We start from the raw sequence: 24,317 nt of genomic DNA, 5'->3' as shown, positions 1-24,317 counted from the left end.
GTATTATAAATATTCTCATTTTTAACATACACACTACGGGCTTCTGCAAATCCTACATAACATGTTAAATGAATGGTAAGTTGAGTAATCAGTGTGTTTAACTCTATCACTAACACTGGTAATACAGTATTTTCTTCTTATATACTGTTCTGGAAACAAACTTGAAACTACAAAGCATCGATGGGGAAACGGGCATGAATTTGTCATAAGACAGAGGAGGAATAGTATATACTGAGAAGCCATCCCTACTCTTGCACACACAGACTGACCTAACTGTCAGAGGGCAAAAGAGCATTGACACAGGGCTCCACATATGGCAGGCACTTATAATCGGGATCTGTTGAAATCACAGGAAACTTTATCCTAAACATGTTCAAACAATTTCACACCTTGAATGCCAATGTAAACATCTAGATTCTTATAGCCAGCCTCCCATCTCTACTCTTATGTTTTTTAAATTCATGGAGTCTCGAAGCACTTACAAAACATAAGCTTGGGATTATAAAAGAACTATAATGTAAGAACAGACATAGACAAAACAAGTTTCCTTTTAAAAAGCTAAGGGTGGTGGTAAAGGAAATAAAGGTTGAAAATGAGTCAAGTACATTCCTAAGAAGGTAGTAATCAATTGTAATAAAGGCAGGCAGAGCTCCCAAGGCAGGGAAGAAAAATCTATTTAACAAAGAGAATGGGGGAAGGCAAGCACTTAGTGAAGACCCTTAAACTGCTGGCCTGGAGTTTAGGATGTCTAAGAGTTGGGAGTAATAGTGGATCTTAAACCCATAATGGAACATGATTTATATTTCTAAGGTAATTAATGCAAAAAAAGGTCACTGCTATTTCCCATAGTTTATTTTAGCTTACAATACATACCTCTAGCATACAGTCTCATGCTTTCCATGTAAGTTGCAAGGTTTTCTGCTACCAAAGTAACTAGGGCATGATTGTGTTGAAGTTGATTGATTAAGTCATGGCGATAAAACACATGGGGACTTCGCTGAGTTTGACTGAAACGAGAAGAACTTAACAATATAATTAGGCAATTAAACTCTGTTGTAATCAGAAGAGTTCGTACTATCTAAATTCTTAGCTACTGATGTAATAATTTAAAAATTATACTTTTGTACATTTACTTTTTTTAATGAAAATATCACAACTTAAACTCTTCAAAAAATAAGACATTTATTACATTATTCTTATTTTACACAAAAAGCATCCATCAGTATTCACCAACTTCACCAAATGGGAGTATACCTCAATGACTATTTTCTATCCTATAATAGTACCAAAGTGCTTGTGTTATGTAATTATTACCAAAATTATAAAATAGAAACATTTTTTGCAAGACTAGCATCACAAAAATTATGCTACAGTTGTAAGGAAGAATTTTATTAATTATTAGCTATTTAAGAAAACATCCTGGGACACTCTGTAGCCAAGTTTGCCCACAGGTGTCACCACAAAGACTAATCTGTTTTGCTATCTTCATTGAAACCTAATCTGTTTTGCTACCTTTGCTGAAACCAATCAACTTTCACATCCGTTACTACTATTTTAGGGGAGAGGAGGCCACTGTTCTTGGAAGAGTATGTAAACTACTGTGTCTACTTCGAAAGCCAAATGCATTCATTTGAGAAAGGCCGAAAGGCATATGTACGATGGGCCAAACATACTCAAAATACGCCCTCAAATAAATATTACTGTTAATGAGATATATGTCTCAATTTCTTACAATGTTTATATCTCCATAGCTTTTCCAATTTGATGTTTTTTTCTAGCCTTAGGGAAAAAAGTGAGACAAAGTTCAACTGTTTAAATAAAGACATACATGACCTTTTCTATTTCTGTCTGAGATATAATCATAGTAATGTAGAGCTGTAAAGGATCCTGGCACTCATTTAATCTTACATATAAAGAAAACATGTTTTGTTTTTTTTTGTTTTTTTTTTGGAGACAGTCTCACTCTATTGCTCAAGATGGAATGCAGTGGTGCAATCTCAGTTCACTGCAACCTCTGCCTCCCAGGCTCAAGCGATTCTAGTGGCTCAGCCTCCCGAGTAGCTGGGACTATAGGCTCACACCACCATGCCTGGCTTATTTCTGTATTTTTAGTAAAGACAGGGTTTCGCCATGTTGGCCAGGCTGGTCTCAAACTCCTGGCCTCAGGTGATCCGCCCTCCTCGGCCTCCCAAAGTTCTAGGATTATAGGGGTGGGCCACCACACCAGGCCAAACATGATTCTTTACAGAATTTTTACAAGATTAAATTACTGGTTTGACCCAAGATTCACACCTAGAAATCCTGACTCCACTGTGAATATTCCTTCTATTGCATCCTGCTCTCTTTCTCTTCACATTATTTTTCCTTTTCATGTTATCAGTTCCAACTCTATTACCAGAAAACAGGACAAACTATTTCAGTAACCAGAATTTGACACCTAAGATAGTATAAAGACAGATATTAAAAAGAAATTTAGCTAAAATAAACGTTTAAAAATTATGAAACTGTATCTTGCCATCTTTCATCAATTTAAATGTCCTTGTGGTCTAATCCAACTTTAAAGACATGCCATGAAACTTCTTGGCATACTTGCTGGAAATATGGTATGTATATAATAATAATTCTGACACAAGAACCCAAAAGTAATATTATCTTGATTCTGATATTTATCACTTAACTGTGGCTTACTTCCTCATTAATAAAACAAAGGAGATAGATATAATAAAGGATTCTTTTGTTTCAAACACTTCTTATATAGCCTCTTCTCACTCCACTAATTGAAAAATTTGCATTTGCCAGCCAATATGCTGTTTTTTTTCAATAAAGTACATAAATTTAAATATTGAAATTTTCTATGTTAAAAAGTCTTACCTCAAATTTTGAGGCGCTTCACCAAACAAACTACAAATTTCTCTAATCTGTTTCAGGGCGGGAATAACCCATTTGTCATTTGTGCGAAGTTCTTCTATAAAGCGATCTATCCATTGGATCTTTTGTGTATCACGGTCCTTAAACAAATGATTTCAATGTTTTAAACAGATCAATACTCAGGAGAATTTTATTTTCAAATTATTTTGAGAATTATAAAATAAAAGCTTTTAAGATTAGCAACACAAGCATCATGTTGTAATTACAGTAAAGAGTTTAAATAATAAAAGCTTTAAGTTTGTTTTTATTTCACATTTACTACCAAAACTCCAAAAAGCCCAGCACTGTCATAAAAGCTTTGTATTATATGGACTGAAATTTATCTGCACACACTGCAGATCCTAAGTATTAGTCACACTGACAAAAAGTTTGATTTTCCAAGTTTGCCGGAGGGTAGGTATTTAGCCAGTATTTTAAGAGATTCTACCATATCACAAAATCCAGAATTAATACATAACAAGACCCTGACTGTTACTCTACTCTAAATGGGCCATCTTTTAGTAGAGTGAAGAACACTGAAAATGTGTATTTGACTAAGAAAATAAATACAATGACAACTACATTTAAAAATAATCACCAAAATCAAAATAAAGAAACATACATACAAGGAGAGAAAAAGGACAGAGGCAGATATAAACTGTTAAAAATTAAATTAAGAATGTTATAAACTCAAAATTATTTCGATTATGATATTTTACTTCTCAAATGTTAGCTACTTCAGCTCTTCCCCTAAAGTCAATAGTAATCACAACTGCAAGTTTGTGTGACTAACAATTTTGTAAGCTCGGATTATTTTACTTTTGCATACAGGGAAAGGAAAACAATTTTGTGGAGTTTTTTTTTTTTTTCCTGAAACCCCTCAAGTTTGGGATTTTGTAATGCACAGATATTCCTTTTTTGGTAGCAAAATTGGGATCATACTCTTAAGTGATATTAATCCTTTTAATGGCTCCATAATACAACCTTGTATAAACTATTAGTAATTATTCACAGCTGGGGAGCTGTGGCTCATGCCTATAATCCCACCACTTTGGGAGGCCGAGGCGGGTGGATCACTTGAGGTCAGGAGTTCAAGACCAGCCTGGCCAACATGGTGAAACCCAGTCTCTACTAAAAATACAAAACAATTAGCTGGGCGTGGTGGCACGCGTCCGTAATCCCAGCTACTGTGGAGGCCGAGGCAGGAAAATTGCTTGAACCTGGGAGGCGGAGGTTGCAGTGAGCCAAGATCGCACCACTGTACTTTCCAGCCTGGGCAACAGAACAAGACTCCGTCTCAAAAAGCAAAACAAAAAAAAAAAGTAATTATTCAGGACGCTTCTACATGTTCATGTCCATAAACACTAATGAATGCCCTTGTGGGTACCTCTTTGTATCCTTTTTCACTATTTCTGAGAAGAAATTTATCTAAGTAGAATAGTGTGTACATTTTTAAGGCCATGAAAATATTTATGATCAAATGTACACTTTGACAGCAGTTTTGGCAAGCAGAAGGGAAAAGGTGGCAGTTGGAGAATGACTTTAAAAATTTTTTTCCCAAACAATAAATGAAAGTTGAAGTTGAAAAAGGCAACAGTCTACTAAATTCAGTGAAATTCAGTAACTATTCATGAACGAATGTGTAAATCACTATGCCAGCCACTGATACTAATAGATATTTAAAAAAGAAGTTACCAGTTAAAAGCCCCGATAGCAAATGTACTGCTCTGATTCAAGACTCCTCAGAAGGACCCTTGATTTAATGAAATAATTTATACTCAAGGCCCTTATTACTATTTAATTTGCTGAATACTTAACGAACTGTCACAAATAATCACAGTCAAAACCTGAGTAGTATCTACATTAATACACCTTCCTGAGCTTTCCTTGGCTCTTACCTAAATACCAGTTCATCAGTGTAACAAATAGTTTTACTAACATGTGAGAAATTACTCAATGTTCACTTTACCATGTGTTAAAAAATATACTTGCTACAAATTAGACTGTAGGGAAATTGTGTGATTTGCTCATTGTGGAGGCACTAAATGTTTTAATGGTTAGGAAATTCTATTAATTTTTCTTAACTTTCCTATGAGCAAAGAAAACCTAATTTCTCTTCCCTCTGAAGTCCCTAATCAGCTTTAATATTCGAATTCTATTCAAAACTGGCATTTCAGAACCATACACTTGGTAATACCACCACTGTATAATCTGTTCTGTTTATACTTTCTCCTAAGGAGACTAAAATGCTTTCCAGATGAGTCACAAAACCTTGATGTACAGATTCTAAGGAAAGCAGACTAATGAACTTTTTTGTTCAACTCTGGAAGATCATTTAAAAACTAACAATGTCAGAGTAACACAGAACTATCCTGTAACTAAGCCATCCTAACTGAAGGGGGAAGGGGAAAGGTGACAAAAAGTGAGTAAAGCAGTACACTCGTACCTGGGAGCAACTGTAATCTAGTATTTTTATGTGGGCACTGAGAGCCAGGTCCATGATATCTACAGGCACATCATCACTGTGAGCCAGATTCCACAGAAGGTTCAACACTTTGTGTGCCATCACACCATCTTTATCATCTTCTGCAAGACGACGTATCAGCTCAAGTAGCTTTTCACGTTGCTTTTTACTCGCATTTGTCCAACTGGCCTGGAAAAAAATTAAGTGACATGAAAACACATATTTAGTCACCACTTCATAAGTTGTCACCAGGTTAAATATATTCAAATTCATCAAAAGAAATGTAGCTAAGCACAGAATTATTCAAGTGAGATCTGAAAATACAGTTAGCCTGGTATTTTTTTACGGGGTAGAGTTAAATTCCAAAAATGAAAAATAAATGATACATTATTTCAATTTAGAAGACACCCAATTAAAAACTCTAAAATACATTTTTTTAAAACCTCTAAAATGGTACTGTAATACAACACGGTTATCATGCTTGTGGAAGGGCAGGGTACTAATGGCATTTAGTGAGTAGAGACCAGGGATGCTGCTAAGCAACATGGGAAAAGCTTTATGAGTAAAGTTACTGCTATGGTTTGAATGTCCCCTCCAAAACTCATGGTTAAGCTGGCACCATGCCTCTTGTACTTCCCAACCTCCAGAACCATAAGCCAAATAAAATTCTGTTCTTTATAAATTACCCAGTCTGTGGTGTTGTTATAGCAGCAGAAAATGGACTAAGTTGCTAATCAGTGTTTATTAGAAAATAAACTGAAATGAACCTAACATCAAACAGTAGAAGAACGATTAAGCTGATTGCGCGCGGTGGCTCACGCCTATAATCCCAGCACTTTGGGAGACACAGGTGGGCGGATCACCTGAGGTTGGGAGTTCAAGATCAGCCTGGCTAACACGGTGAAACCCCATCTCTACTAAATATACAGAATTAGCTGAGCATGGTGGCACACGCCTGTAATCCCGGCTACTCGGGAGGCTGAGGCAGGAGAACTGCTTGAATCCAGGAGGCAATGAGCTGGGATCGTGCCACTGCACTCCAGCCTGCGTGACAGACAGAGACTCTGTCTCAAAAAAAAAAAAAAAGAACGATTAATGAGAGAAGATCCGTTCAATGGAATTACTAATATGGTACGTCTTCAAAGATGATGTGAGTGCCCGTTTCTATTTCCTTTCAGTCTACACAAAATAACAAAAGAAATATGACAACGGCTAAGAATATAAGACAAATATCAGATTACAATTAAAAACATCTGGCTCACATAACAAAAAGAGAGACAACTAGGTATTCCTCGTCAAGGAAAAGCACACCACCACTTAAGACATGCTCTAGTAAAATAAAAAACAAAACCTTCTGTATCAAAACTATTGACAGACACCAAGGCAACAAACGATCCAGTTTCTTCAACAAATAAATTGCAGGGAAAGTAAAAAAGAAGGAAGCTAGTTTCAAAGAGACTTAAAAGACATACACAGGCCGGGCGCGGTGGCTCAAGCCTGTAATCCCAGCACTTTGGGAGGCCGAGGCGGGTGAATCACGAGGTCAGAAGATCGAGACCCTCCTGGCTAACACGGTGAAACCCCGTCTCTACTAAAAATACAAAAAACTAGCCGGGCGTGGTGGCGGGCGCCTGTAGTCCCAGCTACTCGGAGGCTGAGGCGGGAGAATGGCGGGAACCCGGGAGGCGGAGCTTGCAGTGACCCGAGATCGCGCCACTGCACTCCAGCCTGGGCGACACAGCAAGACTCCGTCTCAAAAAAAAAAAAAAAAAAAAAAAAAAAAAAAAAAAAAAAAAAAAGACATACACATGGACAGGATCCTGATCAAAACTCACTTCTACAATGAAGACGTATGATCTAAGACAACTGGAAGTTTTAACACTATGATATTAAGGAATTATTGTTTTTTAGGTAGATAATGGTATTGTGAATTTCTTCATGTACTCATCTTTTAGAGATACAAACTACATGAAAGGAGAAATTAAGAACATCTGTTCAACCAATGCAACCATCGAGTGAGTGAAAAAGATAACCAAACTGGGAGAAATTATTTGTAACTCTTGAACTGACAAGGATTAGCATTCAAAATATATCAAGAACTACAATCCAAAAAAATACAAATAATGCCACGGGGCTGGGGGCGGGGGAATAGACAAAAGACTTCAACAGGCATTCACCAAAAGAAAAAAAAAAGTGAACAGCTCAAAAAATATACAAAAAGATATTCAATCTCATCATTGATCAAGGGATATAAAAACTAAAAGCACAACGAGGTAACATTTCAAACACCAAGACGATTGTCAAAAATTCAGAACTCTGACAAGAACAAGTGCTGGCAAAGATATGAAACTTACTTAGAACTCAAATGTTTAAAAACTAGACTAATGTTTAAAAACTAGGCCAAGGACATAAAGCAAAGTCTAACCCAGAAGGTTGGAATCATTTGGTTGCAATCTGCAAAGAACCACAAGGTGACTCAGACTTCATTGCTTCCTTTCAAAATCATCTTTAGCAGAAACTTTCAACACTCCATAAGAATTGCCAGATTTACCAACACCTTGGAAAAAAGTGCTTGTTACGAAATGACAAGTGCTCAATAAACATATGTTAAGCCAAAGGGGAGAAAACATGAAGTTATTATTATATTAAGACCATTACTGTATTTAGACTATCCTGAGAAGAGGAGGGATACAGGAGACACAATAACAACCCCTTTTTTTTTACTTCTCTCATCAAAGGCATCACTGGTCACATATCATTTCAGAAGTCTTTATCTTTACAGTGCCCATGATGACCAATTCTATTATTTCCTCAGCTGCCTTTGATATATTTCAATGGATGGAAAAAGTATGTAAGTTTTACTTTTACATGCATAGAAACAAAATATATAAAAACCACACAAAAGATTCACTCAATACTTTGTTCCCTTCAAAATAAAATTTTCCATAAAGCAGCGATTTCTCCATAAAGCACCATAAAGCAGCGATTTTTCCATAAAGTAAAGCTTTAATGTCCCTAAGACTTGTCTGTGAAACTTGCTTAAAATACAGACTCTTGGGCTTCAGTACCTACTGATCTGATTTAATATGTCTGTGATGGAAGCCAGTAAAAATGGTATTTCTCTTCTACTGTGAAATACGTATCTAGAAAAGTACGAGCATATACCAACATTACGGTACACAATGTAAACACCTGGGTAACTAGTACCCAGATAAAAAATAATACATGGCAAGTAACGGCCCAGAAACCAGCTGTGCCCATTTCAGAACTTTACATTAATGTAATCAAGGTGTATGAATTACTGTGTGGCTTTATTCCTTTCTTCAACCTTCTGCTTATTAGACTCCTCCATATGGTTGAGTTGCTCTTTCATTGCCATGAAATATTGCACTGTATGAACATTCCATAATTTATCTATTCTATGCTTTATCTATCCTACAAAGCAGGTTTTTTCGCTATTACAAGTAATTCTGCTACAAGTGTTGTTGAACACACGTACCCTGGTGTACATAAGCATGAGTTTCTCAAGTGTATATTCAGAAGTCAAACTGATGAGTTATGAGAATCTTAAACTTTACCAGAAATACCAAATATTTCCCCAAGTGGCTATAGCAATTTATGTTCCCACTAGTCAGTATAATTGCTATTTTTAACAAGAAACCTTGGTGACCTAATGATCTAATGCCAGTTGTTAATAGAACACCCCTTAGTGCAAACTGCCAAAAAGTCTTTATGTTCTTAATCTACAAATTCACTAACCACTTGAGCTTTCACAAACCTAACCCTGGCAACTAATCAAAGATGTTACAAAACATGGCCTCAAAAACCAACATGATGGCATCAATGCAGATATGACTGTAGGACGAGTTCTTGGGCTACCTTATCAGTTACATTTTGATGAACTCATATTTTGCTTGTACATATGACCCCAGAATACCAAGATATTGGTATTTTCTTGCTGTCATCTTACTGTTTATTGCAACCAATCATCCTTCCCTGTAGTCCTACAATTTGCTTGAATCTGTAACTAAAATAGAAACTACCAGGGAAAGAAGTAAAAAGTGATAGCCTGAGTTTCCCTTATGGGGGCTATTAAGAAAATGAACACCAAGTTCTCGTTGGAAAAGAAAACAATGGCCAATTCCTTCACACCACAGACTATTTAATGGGATTTCTATTGAAGTATTTATTGGCTAAAAGTAATTCACAGATCTAATTAATCAATTATATTTGAAGTAGAATGGTAATATTTTGCTATGTTAACAATTACCTTAAAACAATCAAAAAGATGATCAAGTTGTTCAGGAGAAAAATCCCATGCCAATTTTGCCAGGAGATCATGTACGTTCTTCACAATGGCTTCATGTTTCCCTGCCTATTGAAAAACAAAAACAAAATCACAACACACTAGAATCTGAGTAACAGATTAAGTAGTGTATACTGTTTACTGAGAACTATTAATAAAGTACTCTTATCTCCTTCATTTAACTATGTAAAACAAGAAAATTCCTAACACAGCCCGCGCGGTGACAAATGCCTACAATCCCACCTACTCGGGAGGCTGAGGCAGGAGAATCACTTGAACCCAGAAGGCGGAGGTTGCAGTGAGCCGTTATCGAGTCACTGCACTCCAGCCTGGGCAACAGAGCGAAACTCTGTCTCACAAAAAAAAAAAAAAAAACCTAACATTATAAAATGCTTTAGAACTGCCATCTAAAACCTGGCAACTTAATTTCATGATATAATAAATACAGCTAATGTGTACTTTGGCAGTTCATACAAACCTTTAATACAATTTATTTAATTTAACATGACAATTTTAATATTGCAAATAGAAAAATAAGGCACACTAGGCCAGGCGCGGTGGCTCACGCCTGTAATTTCAGCACTTTGGGAGGCTGAGGCAGGTGGATCACAAGGTCAGGAGATCGAGACCATCCTGGCTAACATGGTGAAACCCCGTCTCTACTAAAAATACAAAAAATTAGCCAGGCGTGGTGGCGGGCGCCTGTAGTCCTAGCTACTCGGGAGGCTGAGGCAGGAGAGTGGCGTGAACCTGGGAGGCGGAGCTTGCAGTGAGCCGAGATTGCGCCACTGCACTCCAGCCTGGGCGACAGAGCGAGACTCTGTCTCACAAAAAAAAAAAAAAAAGAAAGAAAGAAAGAAAAATAAGGCACACTAACAATATTGTTTCAAAATTGGAACCTTAAGCACTCAAAGGCAAAGCTGTTTTCTTGGTTTTTATCAACTAAAAAAAACAAAGCTTTATAATCTACAACTCAATAATGCTTCCCAAGAAATCCATGATTAGAAAACTGTCACTAGTAGAAGGAGTAGCAGTCTCCAACTCAAAACCTAAAAAGGTTACTAATCCTTCTGAAGAGTTATACATCCTCTGGAATAATTGTTACAGGTCTTTATAAATAATCAAGTGATTCAATTCTCCAGACACTGGAGATTTTTGCTTTCTATTAAATCTATGAAGAAACCAATTACAGATGTCTTTACTCTCTCAATAGACACTCCTTATGATTTTACTGTTTGCACCTTTATTTAAAACCACAGACAGCCGGGCGCGGTGGCTCACGAGGTCAGGAGATCGAGACCAGCCTGGCTAACACGGTGAAACCCCGCCTCTACTAAAAATTATGAAAAATTAGCTGGGCGTGGTGGCAGGCACCTGTAGTCCCAGCTACTCGGGAGGCTGAGGCAGGAGAATGGCGTGAATCCGGGAGGCAGAGCTTGCAGTGAGCCAAGATCTTGCCACTGCACTCCAGCCTGGGTGACAGAGCAAGACCCCGTCCCAAAAAGAAAGAAAGAAAAAAAAAGAAAAAGAAAAAGACAAAAAAACAAAACAAAACAAAACAAAAAACCACTGACAAATTCTCAACCTTTATCAAATACAGATAAAAGAATATTTTTATTTTTAAAAGATTATTGGTTATTTCAGAAACATTCCCGGCAAGGTAACAAGCATTTAAATGTTCTCAAAGTCAAACAATACAAGCCTGCATCCACTTCATGACAGCTACTACTGTATTTATTTTTATTCAGTTTTTAGTATCTTTATTTAAAAGACTAAATAGCCATCATTTTAAATTCCTTACCTGTGCTGCCCAGATATTATCAAGGTCCTGTAAGGTCAGAGCTTTTTCTTTGATGACAAAACGAAGAATCTTCTCTAACTTTTCTACATATTGTGGCTGATGAAGACTATCTCGCAACACTATGGATAAGATATTGTTCTGCTGTATCCATTCCTAAATGTTAATTCAAAAACGTGTTTGAAAGCAGAAATTAAAACAATTTTTTCTTAATTGCTTACACTATTATTAAATATAAGGAAATTTAAAACACATTTACAAAATATAATACTGATAAAATATACTTATATGTTGCTTTAATGGAAAATTATGACATTTTATAACAATTTTGCACATACAAAAATGTTCCCATAAATTAGAAATACTGAAATTAAAAAGATTCTACACTCCAGCATTTACTCAGAAAAATATTATTTAAGTACACAATCACCATGGCAGGGTGGGTACAGGACCAATTTTAGGATCTTTGGTTCTTTATCCCAATTTTGCCCCAGAATTATGTTTTGACCTTGGGTAAAAAGGCATTCTATTTTTTACTTTTATTTATGAACAATTATCATGTGCTAGGCACTATTACTGCTCATCCATTCTCTCTTTAATTTTCCAAACAATCCTAGTCAGAGATACATTATTATATTACAAAATGTAAACAGGCTCACAGATGCTAGAATTGGAATATGAATCAAGTCATATGCTTCCACAGTCTGTTTTTCTGTAACACTGTGCTAACTTGCTCAACTAGCATTCATTTGATCTACAGCAATAGAATAACGTGCTAACTCATGCTACAAACAGGGAGTAATCCACACTATATGATTTTGCAGTATTTAGCTTACCGAGAATAAAAAGTAGTTAGGCCCAAAATGTGCTAGAGAAGTACATGTCTCAGCTGATAAAGAGCCAGTTTTTAATGTCTAATCTGTTGCAGATAGTTGTTTTTATGTTATTCTACATATATACACAAATATTTTTAATATAAAGACAGGGTCTCGCTTTGTTGCCCAGGCTGGTCTTGAACTCCTGACCTCAAGCAATCTCTCCTCGGCCTCCCAAAGTACTGGGATTACATGCGTGAGCCACTGCAGAGTCACAGATACTTTTGTAAAACACAATAAAAATGTCGCAATGTCAAATTGCAACTGAAGTTTCTAAACACTTACTGCTGTTTTCTGTCCTACCTAGGACTTGTTCAAGAACCAGCACCAGTCTTCAGACCACACTCTGAATAGCTCTGTGCTGGACTTTCCACGAGGCAGATACGTACATCATATGTATGAAACTAAATGTCTACCCCGATCCCCTAACACAGGGCAATATCTAAGCAGTCTCCACATACATTTTAACGCGCTCTAATCACTATCTCCCCTATTAAAGTGAGGGCTCCTTGAAGGCAAGGACAGTTCTCCTACAGATGTTTTCCCAAGACTGTTACACAATATACATTCAAAAAATATTGGCACTGTAACTTAGATGGCATACTTAACTCATTTCAAAACAATATCATACAAAGTATCTATGGTACATAAAGTTTCCTAAAATTTTAGTATCAAAATAAAATTCTACCCAATCCATTTTCTAGATCAACTCTACCTACTCCATTTCAACCAACTTCCCACTCTCCAACAAACTAGTAATTGCTTCAGAACGCCACATTCATCACTAAATTTATCAAAGATGTTTTCAAGTTACTCATATCACTATCAAATAATAAACTATGTTATTTCAAAAAGTTCTCAGGATTAACAGAGTTATAAATCAATCAAAACACCTCCCAATTTCAGTTTACTTTAAAATGTCACTACTACTAATTTTTTTAGCTAGAGTTTTCTAATTTTTTGTCTTAAGTAGATTCTTATTCATATAAAGAAGAATCGAAAGACTCACTGCCATTCGTTCAGCTGTGAGCCACTCTTCCTCCTCAGGATTACCATGTCGATGAGTATAGTATGATACACTAGATATCACCTTATTAACTTCATTCAGGGCATTCATCTTTCCATTGAAAGAAGAAATTTGCAATAATCTGTAAGAAAAATTCAGTGATAAGTATGATTCTAAAATCGGCATAAATAATTATTTCAAGAGGTAAGTATCTTACCTAAGTATCATTTTTAACCTAAATATTTCTAAGTTTTTAACAGTTTCTTCTTGTCCTGGAACCCTTGAAGCTAAATTCTTCAAAGATTTAATAATCATTGAAAGAGCATCATTTTTGGCTTCATTCTTTGCTTCCTTTTTCAGTTCTTCATCAGTTAAGTTTTCTAAAAACTGTGGAACCATTTCTATTATTGGAAGAAAGTACTTTTTCACTGTATGAAGAGTGAGAAACTCATAGCATTGCCCAAATGGTCTGAAATAAGAAAGATATAAAACTCCTGTAAATACGCAATTTCTTAAAATCAATTTAGGACTAAACTCTATTACTTTTTAAAAATCCAAGTTATTAGTTGAAGAAATCACACTTGAAAAATCCAGTTTTTATGAAGCAAAAACCAGCAATTCTACGGTGCACTAAACATTGATTTTTAAATGTAACTTACTTAATAAGGGCTGCAATTATTTGAACGTTTAATGCTGATCCATTAATAAAACGATCATGCAAAATCTGGAACCCATTTAAAGTGCCAAATTTGTTGAGAAGATCCACTAGCCAACCCTGTAACACAATTAATGAAAAAAGTTAACTTCCTACTTCAAGGAGCAAAAAGCACTAAAGCCTTCTTGAAATATACTAGAAATAGTAAATTCAGTAAAACAAATCATCTTTCAAAGGACCACAAAACATTGCATTTTGTTCACAGTAATTCCATCTGTGAGACAGAAGCAGTATACGTAGCAAGTATAGATTAAATCACTGGGGCATAGTTCGGTCTGTTTGTACCAATGTAAGTGGTGAACAGGAATTAGAAGACATGCTCCTATTTCAGATATCCCACCATACAAGAATGAATACCTTCTAATTACTGGAAAGTCTTTTATATTAAAATAATTTTCAGGAGGCAGAGAGACTTCAAGAGAGTTAAGAAGAAGCTACTCAGTAATGAATTTTGAATCTACTTCTTGTTTAGTTGTAAAATATTAAAATTTCCCTATAAACACAGTATCTAATAGCCCAAGAGTGAATTGTCAATTAAAAACTAAGGCCTGGTATTAGTATCTATTGTTCCTAAGTAGAATATGCTGGTTGATACTTTTGCTTATACGAATTGCACCCAGTTCTCCTTATCTTAGAAGTAACACCATGCAACAGGATGAACTAAGAAAGAGCTGTAGCTCAAAGTACCATACAGCTGGCACAAACAACAGTTGTGAGGCTAAAAGCATGTCTGTATGTAAAAACTTAAGATGAATTAAAAGCCTACACAGATATAAGAATCAAATATATGTAGAAATTAATGTACCTAAGAAAACCTTTCACACCTTGCCACCTTCTAAAATTTAGGCCATGTTTTAGAAGCCACTGGAAAACAAGGGACAAAAGAGACAATTTCTCTTCTAAGTCTTAAGCAAAAATAATTTCTACAACTATTTTTTAAAAATATACAGGAAAAAGTAAAGATGCTAAATAAATGGCTGTATTTCCAATGTTTGTTTAAAGAGAAAATATGGGCCAGGCGCGGTGGCTCAAGCCTGTAATCCCAGCACTTTGGGAGGCCGAGATGGGCGGATCACGAGGTCAGGAGATCGAGACCATCCTGGCTAACACGGTGAAACCCCGTCTCTACTAAAAAATACAAAAAACTAGCCGGGCGAGGTGGCGGGCGCCTGTAGTCCCAACTACTCGGGAGGCTGAGGCAGGAGAATGGCGTAAACCCGGGAGGCGGAGCTTGCAGTGAGCTGAGATCTGGCCACTGCACTCCAGCCTGGGCGACAGAGCGAGACTCCGTCTCAAAAAAAAAAAAAAAAAAGAGAAAATATGATAGCTAATGCTAGTGTTCTTGTTTGGCTAGTGTTCTTGTTTGTTTTTTTTTTGTTTTTTTTTTTTTGAGATGGAGTTTTATTCGTCGCCCAGGCTGGAGTGCAATGGTGCGATATTGGCTCACTGCAACCTCTGGCTCCAGGGTTCAAGCAATTCTCCTGCCTTGGCCTCTCAAGTAGCTGTGATTATAGCCATGCACCACCACACCTGGCTAATTTTTGTACTTTTAGTAGAGATGGGGTTTCACCATGTTGGCCAGGCCGGTCTCGAACTCCTGACTTCAGGTGATCCACCCGTCTTGGCCTCCCAAAGTGCTAGGATTACAGGCGTGAGCCACTTTGCCTGGCCTACTGCTAATTTTTATATGGTTTTAAAAGAATATGAATCAACTAAATTCTCTAATAAATCCATTACCGTATTTCAATATAATAGGGTTTTCCTTTTTAGTCATGAAAGGCTAATTCAAAACCATTAAAACTCTTGAGTACTTAATTCACCAGATCCCTTTTGTCATTCAGCAATTGTAAGGAAGTACATGCTCATTATGTAATATATTTTATTTCTTCAGTAACTATAATGAGAGTATTAGATTGATATACTTGATAGTTACATATAATATTTATAAAACAGCAGGTGTGGACACAGTAAAGAATTAGTCTAAAGCTAATCTTTCTGTATTTCTTTGACTGTAATATACACTTAAACAATTGGAAATATTCAGATAGAGTGCTTCAAACTGAGGCTAATAGGCTAGCTTCAGCAGCTGCCAACAACAGCTTTCCTTCTCTGGCTCTAAGTTGTCAAGACTGGCAGAGAAAGACCAGTCGCCCTAAATAGAAAATTCAAAATGACCACATAGCTTACAATTCACCATATGCTTTCCACACAGTTTTCTATTACTACCAGTTCCTTTTCTCAAAGATAGCATGGTGAATTTCACCTGAGACCTTTTGTCGTAACCAATGAAGTTTTTATTATATTTTAAATGTTTGAATAAATAATCTCATTTAAACATCTTCAAACATCTTGGGGGAAGATGGGGAACAGGAAACACTCTCAGAGATAGTCCTGACAGCTTTAGCTTTCTCATGGGTCAAAAGTTGAGGCCACTGAGGTTCAGTGTCCCAGGAGGGTAGGGGGTGTAGAGAGAATATGAAGTAGAACAGAAGACCTACCAAGAGCTCCAGAAAATGATTAAGTATTAAGGCTCAAAAATATTCCTAATAAAACAGACTTTTAAGCTCTGTAACTCAAATTTCTCAAAGGTAAATGAAACTCATTACAAACAGTATCCGAAAGTGAATCTACAGCTTAGAAAGTTTATCTCCATCGACTAAGTCTGATGATCTGAATTTTGCCACTACCACCTTTGAAGAACAGAATTTAAAAAACATATGGAGGCTATTATATATCCCTTAGATTTTTCATTATATCATGACATCTGCATCCAACTAGGGACATGGTTGAAGATTCTGCCAAATATGTCCCCTTTTAATCAGATTTATAGAAGACCGGTTTAGCTGTATAAAATTTCTTACTTCAACAGCAAGTAAATGTGTAAGTAACTCCATAGAATATGCTTCTCCTTCATTCACAACTATATTTTGGGCTATATTTTTTAAAATTGTACTCTTGAAGGCTTTGAAAGGCTAACTACTCTCCCAGTCGCTATATTTTATAAGTTTAATAGCAAGAACTATACTTCGAAGATATAAAACTATCTTCAACCAGAAGTCATCTAAAAATTTTACATTTAGCATTGCCAAATCAAGTTTTGTTTCCTGTGAATCTCTTGAAGTTGTGGATTACTGGCACATAGAGCAAAAAAAAAAAAAAAAAAAAAAAAAGTAAAATTTAAAAAGAAATACAGGTATAGATTAAAATTTTCATTCTGAAGATTGCCATTATTAAGATATTAACCGGATCTACTCAAGCAAAAATAAGCCATCTAGTGGCAACTATATGAACTGGGAAATATCAGAAAATCTCAACTTATGTTTGACATATTTTTGATAACTTCAGCTTATTAGTAGAATAAACCAAGTTCTGCATAATGTATGACTTAAAATTTTTCTGGCTGGATAGAAAAAGGGAAATTTGTACAAGACCTATAATATTAAAAATGTCTCCCTGAAATCTAAAATTTTTTAATTACTTTTTATTAAAAGCAGCAGCATTTAGGGATAAAGTTTTTACAGTATATAGTCTGTTTACACCAATATAGAAAACTTACATTTATGTACCGAATATAAATATTTAAGTGAGATTTGGAAGATTTACTATATTGATTTCATCAACAATTTATGTAATTTTATGATGTATTATTAGGTATTTAGAGGATATACTTCATTTTGGAGTCAAAATCTTGGAATGCCTAAAATGATCATGGCCCTACAGAACAACACTTGAGTCCTTGGTCAAAGAAATAATCTCCTACTCTATTTCAAAGAAAAACTACAGTGTTTCCTACTAACCCAAATTATGACTACTTCTAAAGAGGCTAGACAGAAGACAATGGGGATAATTATACATGCAGAAAAAACAAAGACAGAACCAGAACGACAAAGCTACGAAAAAGGCTTCTGGTTGGGTATATTTTCATTTAAAGTGTTATTTCATTGTCACACTTTAAATACAGATCACTGAAGATTCTGTGTCAGAGCAAAACAATTGTATTATTTAATTTTGAAAATAACAAACCAACACAACCTTTGGTGATCGAGGGTCTGGAGAACGAGCAAAGAGTTCATCTTCGGGCAACTGAACACTTGAAGAAACTGATTCACATGGACGTGTACCATTGTAGATATGGAATTTGCAATGAGGATTTAAGGCCATGGCAAGAAGTTCTAAAAGTGGAAACCAGTCTTGGGACAACTTGGCCACACATAGCTCCACCAGACGATGAGTATTGTTAATAATACACCTCTGTTACATGAGGAGGAAAGGCAATTTACAAGATCAAAACACTGCAATTTCAAACAGAAATATCTTCAATATGAATCGTATCCTAACAAATAATGATCTCTCCATTTTTCTAACCATTTCATTAATACTGGGATCAAACTGATTATCAAAGGACAAGTTAGAATTTGTTTACTTCATAATTTATATGGTACTTTCAAAAGCCATTTGCTATAGCTTAAAAAATACAAGAGGCACCATAAGTTATCTATTCCTGCTCTACGTCCACAGATAAGATGCAAGTTACTATTTTTTCTCTCTGGAATTTGTACACGAGAGGCAGCAATTCTAAAATCTAAACAATATGTCAGGCTGAGCACAGTGGCTCACGACTGTTAATCCCAACACTTTGGGAGGCTGAGGAGAGTGGATCACTTGAGGCCAGGAGTTTGAGATCAGCCTGGCCAACAGGGTGAAACCATGTCTCTACTAAAAATACAAAAATTAGCCACGTGTGCTGGCATGTGCCTGTAGTCCCAGCTACTCGGGAGGCTGAAGCATGAGAACAGCTTGAACCCAGGAGGCAAAGGTTCCAAGGAAGCCAAGATGGCGCCACTGCACTCCAGCCTGGGCAACAGAGCAAGACTCTGTCTCAAAAAATAAAAATAAATAAAATACAATATGTCAATCATCCAAGATAAATTTGCTAGCTAAATGTCAAATGCAAAAGTCTGACACCACTTCCAAAGTTTCCCTTTCTACACCTATAAAATTACATGTTAAATCAGAAAATGTGGAATTTTTTTTTTGAGATGGAGTTTCGCTCTTGTTGTCCAGGCTGGAGTGCAATGGCACGATCTCAGCTCACAGCAACCTCCACCTCCCAGGTTCAAGCCATTCTCCAGCCTCAGCCTCCGGAGTAGATGGGATTACAGGCATGTGCCACTACACCCGGCTAATGTTGTATTTTTAGTAGAGACGGGGTTTCTCCATGTTGGTCAGGCTGGTCTCGAACTCGGGACCTCAGGTGATCCTCCTGCCTCAGCCTCCCAAAGTACTGGGATTACAGGAATGAGCCACCGGCTAGAAAATGTGGAATTTTTATGCTATGGTCATATTTGGGAAATAGGTTATAGGCCACAAAAACATTATCTGCTTGACATAACCACTTCTACAGTATACAAAAGAACAGAGGCCAGGCATGGGGGCTCACACCTGTAATCCCAGCACTTTGGGAGGCTGAGGCAGGTGGATCACTTGAGGACAGGAGTTCAAGACCAGCCTGGCCAACATGGTGAAACCCCCTCTCTCCTAAAAATACAAAAATTAGCCAGGCGTGGTGGCACATGCCTAAGTTCCAGCTACTCGGGAGGCTGAGGCAGGAGAGTCGCTTCAACCTGGGAGATGGAGGTTGCAGGGAGCCGAGATCGCACCACTGCACTCCAGCCTGGGAGCCTGGAGCCAGAGCGAGACTCTGTCTCAGGAAAAAAAAAAAAAAACCACACAAAAAACAAAAGTAACAGAGACTTAGAGTAATTATGGCATTTTATCAGTCTGAGACATATACTTTCACTTTTTAAGATCTCTGGAATCTGACTCTATCTTATAATCAATGAATAATACATTACTGTTTTCCTAAATGGAAGGTATTTGCAAAGAGGAATTGTGTTTGCTTCTGTTGGTCACTTGGGGGTACTACCAACCTGAGACCACTTTACATTTTCCACTTAAGGGCTTTTTGTATCACAACTATAATTTGAATTCAGTCTACAAAACTGTGTAAATACTGGCTTGTGGTTTAGATTTTCACTTTTTTTTTTTTTTTTAATCCCTCCACCAAGTGCCAAGGTTAAGATATGCAGGGTTTTTTGCTGTCCCTTTCTGCATAGCAAGTTCATTTTTGACCCTTTGGTGTCCCAGATGTATATGAAATGCCCCATCTTGAGTATTTTTCTTAATAGTCCATAAAACAGTGATGTACCTTACAATTGATAGCATTACATTTTCAATGAAATGTGACGACTTGCCTAAGGTCACAGACACTTGAGATCCCAGGGGAGAGATTAAACCCAAGTTTAACTGTAAATCTCATGTTTATTCTAAATGACCATGCTGCCTTCAAGAGACTTAAACATTTTTAAGTTTTTCATTTTTAGACCTTTTAATTCAATTATAACAGAATAAATATAACACAGCCACACATACATATACCCCTCCCCAATCACAGGCATGACTATGTAAATCTGATCCTTTAAAGTCAAACACAAGACTCACATGAATTTCGAACTTCCAGCCACTCACTGCTTCATCTGTAAGGATTTTAGTGAATGATATTGTTAGCCCATCTCGGAAAAATCGCTGACATGCTTCACTTTTAACATCAAGGCCTAAGGAAAAGTGAGAAAAATTAATGCAAACAAAATATTTATCTGATTGTTTTTACATTGTCCAATATACAATAAAAGGTAATAACTGAAAACTTCACCGACAGCTAACAAATATTTAATTGCATAAAAGTAGATTGACCGAGTGATATTAACACTAACTGAAAATGTTACAAATTATGGCACTAGCCTTAAACACAAAATGGTGATCAGCAGTACCACGAGAAGAGGCAAATTTAAATAGAATTTTGCTCCCTGAAAATAAGTCTTCAAACTTAAAAACATTTCCCAATTTTTAAAATCTTATTTTGTTCATAAATCATTCATTTAGCATCAATATCCTTATACTATTCTGTGTTTGATCAAATAAAATGAATTATATCTTGTCTTCCTTATTAGCCTCTCTCATTATCTCAGTGTCTCTGTTTCTTTACATCTTTGCTTAATTTCACTTCATTTTAGAAAGGCAACAGAGCAACGTGCTTCCAAACAAAGAAAATCTGTAACTCTTAATGACAAAATAAAAACTATTCAATTTGTATAGAAAGTATTATTTGATGGATAGTACAAAAGAGATGGTAATTTAAACTTTTAAAAATTTGGAACTTGTCAAAAATAACTGTGGTCTCAGAAAAAAAAAAATATGGTGGAGGGAGGAATACACGTCCACTGAATGTCAATGCTATTAAATGAAATACCATTAATCAGTGTTTACCCATCATTTTACAGTCAAGACTTAGAACATACTTAGCACAGAAGTCTTCCAAAATTTGCTGATATGCCCAAAAGAAAGAAAATCAGTATATTGAAGCGATATCTGCACTACTATGTTTGATGCAGCACTGGTCACAATAGCCAAGATTTTGAACCAACCTAAGTATTAATGGACGAATGGATAAAGGAAATGTGGTACATATACACAATGGAGTATTATTTAGCCATTAAAAAAAATGAGATCCTGTCATTTCCAACAACATGGATGGAGCAAAAGGTCACCATGGTAAGTGAAATAAGCCAAGCACAGAAAGACAAACATCACATGCTCTCACTCATTTGTGGGATCTAAAAATCAAACAACTGAACTCACGGATGTAGGGAATAGCAGGATGGTTAATAGGTACAAAAAATAGAATAAGACCTAGTTACTTGTTAGCACAAAACAGGGAGTACGGTAAAAAAATAATTTAATTGTACATTTTAAAATAACTAGAGAGTATAACTGGATTGTTTGAAACACAAAGGATAAATGCTTGAGGTAATGGATACTCTTATCTATCCTGATGTGATTATTACGCATTGTATGCCTGTATCAAAATATCTCATTACCCCAAAATATATACACCTACTATATACCCATAAAAAATAAACATTTTTAAAATAAAAAAGGTATTTTCTTTAAAAAATTTTGATGAATTGGTGAATAAACGTGTAAAAGAACAAAAAATTTTGAGTGGTGAAAACAACCGTAACCTGTCCGTGTGTTACATTTTCACTTTGGTATACTTCTACAGGATTAATGAGGCATAAGGACACCTTCTTTAAACAAAAGAGGGGAATTATTATAAATCAAACTTTCTCTTGCCATCGAGTTGTACTTAAACATGTTAATTTTGACAATAATCAATTTCAATTGTGATAGTGCCTATTGTTAACTATAACATATCCATAGCCATCCTATTTCAGAAAATAAAATGTTACTGCTTTTTAATCTGCAGTATCTTAAAACATGAATTGAAAATTATTACAATAGTAGTCCTCTGTTAGATAACTCGACTGCACCTAAAGTAGACCAAAGACATTGGGATAAAAAAAAAAGATTAATTCCAGCATTAAACTTTTTCTTCTGGACAACTGAGTAAAAACACCAGATTTCCTTTTGTTGGTTTAACAAAAACAGACTTCATCTTTCAATTCTCTAAGAGAAAAATCACACCTTTCCTGTGTATTAAAAAAAAAAAAAAATTGGCTGGGTACAGTAGCTCATGCCTGCAATCCCAGCACTTTGGAAGGCCGAGGTGGGAAGATCGCTTGAACCCAGGACTTCAAGACCAGCCTGGGGAACCAGTCTGTCTCTACAAAAAAAAAAAAAAAAAAAAAAGAAAGAAAGAGGAAAAAGAGATTAGTCGGGCGCAGTGGCTCATGCCTTATAATCCCAGCACTTTGGGAGGCCAAGGCGGGTGGATCACCTGAGGTCAGGAGTTCGAGGCCAGCCTGGCCAACATGGTGAAACTCTGTCTCTACTAAGAATACAAAAATTAGCCGGGTATGGTGGTGGGCGCCTGTAATCCCACCCACTCGGGAGGCCGAGGCAGGAGAATCGCTTGAACCCAGGAGGTGGAAGTTGCAGTGAGCCAAGATTACGCCACTGCACTCCAGCCTGGGCAACAAGAGAGAAATTCCATCTCAAAAAAAAAAAAAAAAAAAATTAGTGGGCATGATGGTGCATGCCTGTGTCCCACTCAGGAGGCTGAGGTGGGAGGATTGCTTGAGCCCAGGAGGTAGAGATTGCAGTGAGCTGTGATCACATCACCACACTCCAGCCTGGGTGACAAAGCAAGACCCAATCTTACAAATATGTAAGCGAGACAGTTTATTTTAAAAGTACAATATTAACGAAATGGTAATTTTTACCTGAAGGATTACGAATGAAAATTTTACTAGGTACAAAGAGCCACACATCCTAATTCACTGTCATTTTAGTAAAGCAGTCAAAGGGCAAGTGTAAATAATTTGTAGACTTACACAGTACATATTTTGAGGACAGAAATGACTCAAGATAAATTACAAGGGGGGCAGGGGGCAGATATGTCTGGAGTCCATCACACCATCCATCATTTATAGGGTACTTAATTGTAAAATATTCTTCTGTATATTATTTCCCATAACAGATAAGACCCTCAATTAAATGGAGGAAAACAAATCCATTTCACCCGCTTTTGGGATGAAGTAAAAGCACATCTAGTAGCATACATTATAGAAAGCATAAAAACATATAACTTACCTTTTTTACTAAGATCAATAGCAGCTTCTAAAAGCACTTCTAATTCCCCTTTTGGCAAAACTGGAACCACCCATCGAGGCCTAAAAGTTTTATAAAATAAAACATGCTTAATGGTTGTACACTAAAAGAGGCACTACAAATGAGCTACTAACTATAATTATCTTGCTATGAAAATATTTAAAATTAAAATAATATTAAAATATTAAGACAAGGTTGGCGGAATATCTGCTTTGTGGGAGTAAGCACCATCTGTTGTCTCTACAAATTTTTACAGGTACTGTCAAAAGATACAGCAATAAGAGAGGGAAGAAAACTAAATTATTTTGATAACTTAAGATATAAAACTATTATAACAATCAAATATTACCTAATTAGGTATCAGGGATATTTCTGTTAAAATTCACAGGGAAGTGCTCTTTCGGGAATCAGATCAAAGGAGACATGATAAACCTCTTCGTTGCACCGCCCCCACTCCTCCTGCTTTTTTTTTTGTGGTAAGAGACAGGGTCGCCTAGAAGCGGTGGCTCACACCTGTAATCCCAGCACTTTGGGAGGCCAAGGCAGGCGGATCACCTGACATTAGGCATTCGAGACCAGCCTGGCCAACATGGTGAAACCCCGTCTGTACTAAAAA

The 24,317-nt window shown here is 36.4% G+C and overlaps 1 protein-coding gene across 5 annotated transcripts in view; it reads right to left on the bottom strand.

Annotated features, from left to right (window-relative positions):
* Positions 1 to 24,317, bottom strand: part of USP9X (ubiquitin specific peptidase 9 X-linked) — a 150,008-nt gene that overhangs the window by 78,772 nt on the left and 46,919 nt on the right. For 3 of the 5 annotated variants that reach the window (XM_030933583.1, XM_030933581.1, XM_030933585.1), the window contains exons 4-14: positions 23,684 to 23,763; positions 20,573 to 20,685; positions 18,104 to 18,322; positions 14,016 to 14,131; positions 13,574 to 13,825; positions 13,360 to 13,498; positions 11,479 to 11,631; positions 9,642 to 9,746; positions 5,354 to 5,560; positions 2,872 to 3,008; positions 874 to 1,022 (exon numbers count right to left, since the gene is read on the bottom strand). In XM_030933583.1, coding sequence (XP_030789443.1) covers positions 874 to 1,022; positions 2,872 to 3,008; positions 5,354 to 5,560; positions 9,642 to 9,746; positions 11,479 to 11,631; positions 13,360 to 13,498; positions 13,574 to 13,825; positions 14,016 to 14,131; positions 18,104 to 18,322; positions 20,573 to 20,685; positions 23,684 to 23,763 — 1,670 coding nt within the window. The remainder of the gene's footprint in view (positions 1 to 873; positions 1,023 to 2,871; positions 3,009 to 5,353; positions 5,561 to 9,641; positions 9,747 to 11,478; positions 11,632 to 13,359; positions 13,499 to 13,573; positions 13,826 to 14,015; positions 14,132 to 18,103; positions 18,323 to 20,572; positions 20,686 to 23,683; positions 23,764 to 24,317) is intronic. The other 2 variants (XM_030933584.1, XM_030933586.1) reach the window with 1 other exon arrangement.

This window comes from Rhinopithecus roxellana, chromosome 7 (assembly GCF_007565055.1).
Source record: "Rhinopithecus roxellana isolate Shanxi Qingling chromosome 7, ASM756505v1, whole genome shotgun sequence".
NCBI lineage: Eukaryota > Metazoa > Chordata > Mammalia > Primates > Cercopithecidae > Rhinopithecus > Rhinopithecus roxellana.
The sequence above is the reverse complement of the archived record's forward strand: the minus strand, read 5'-3'. Positions and strand labels throughout refer to the sequence as shown.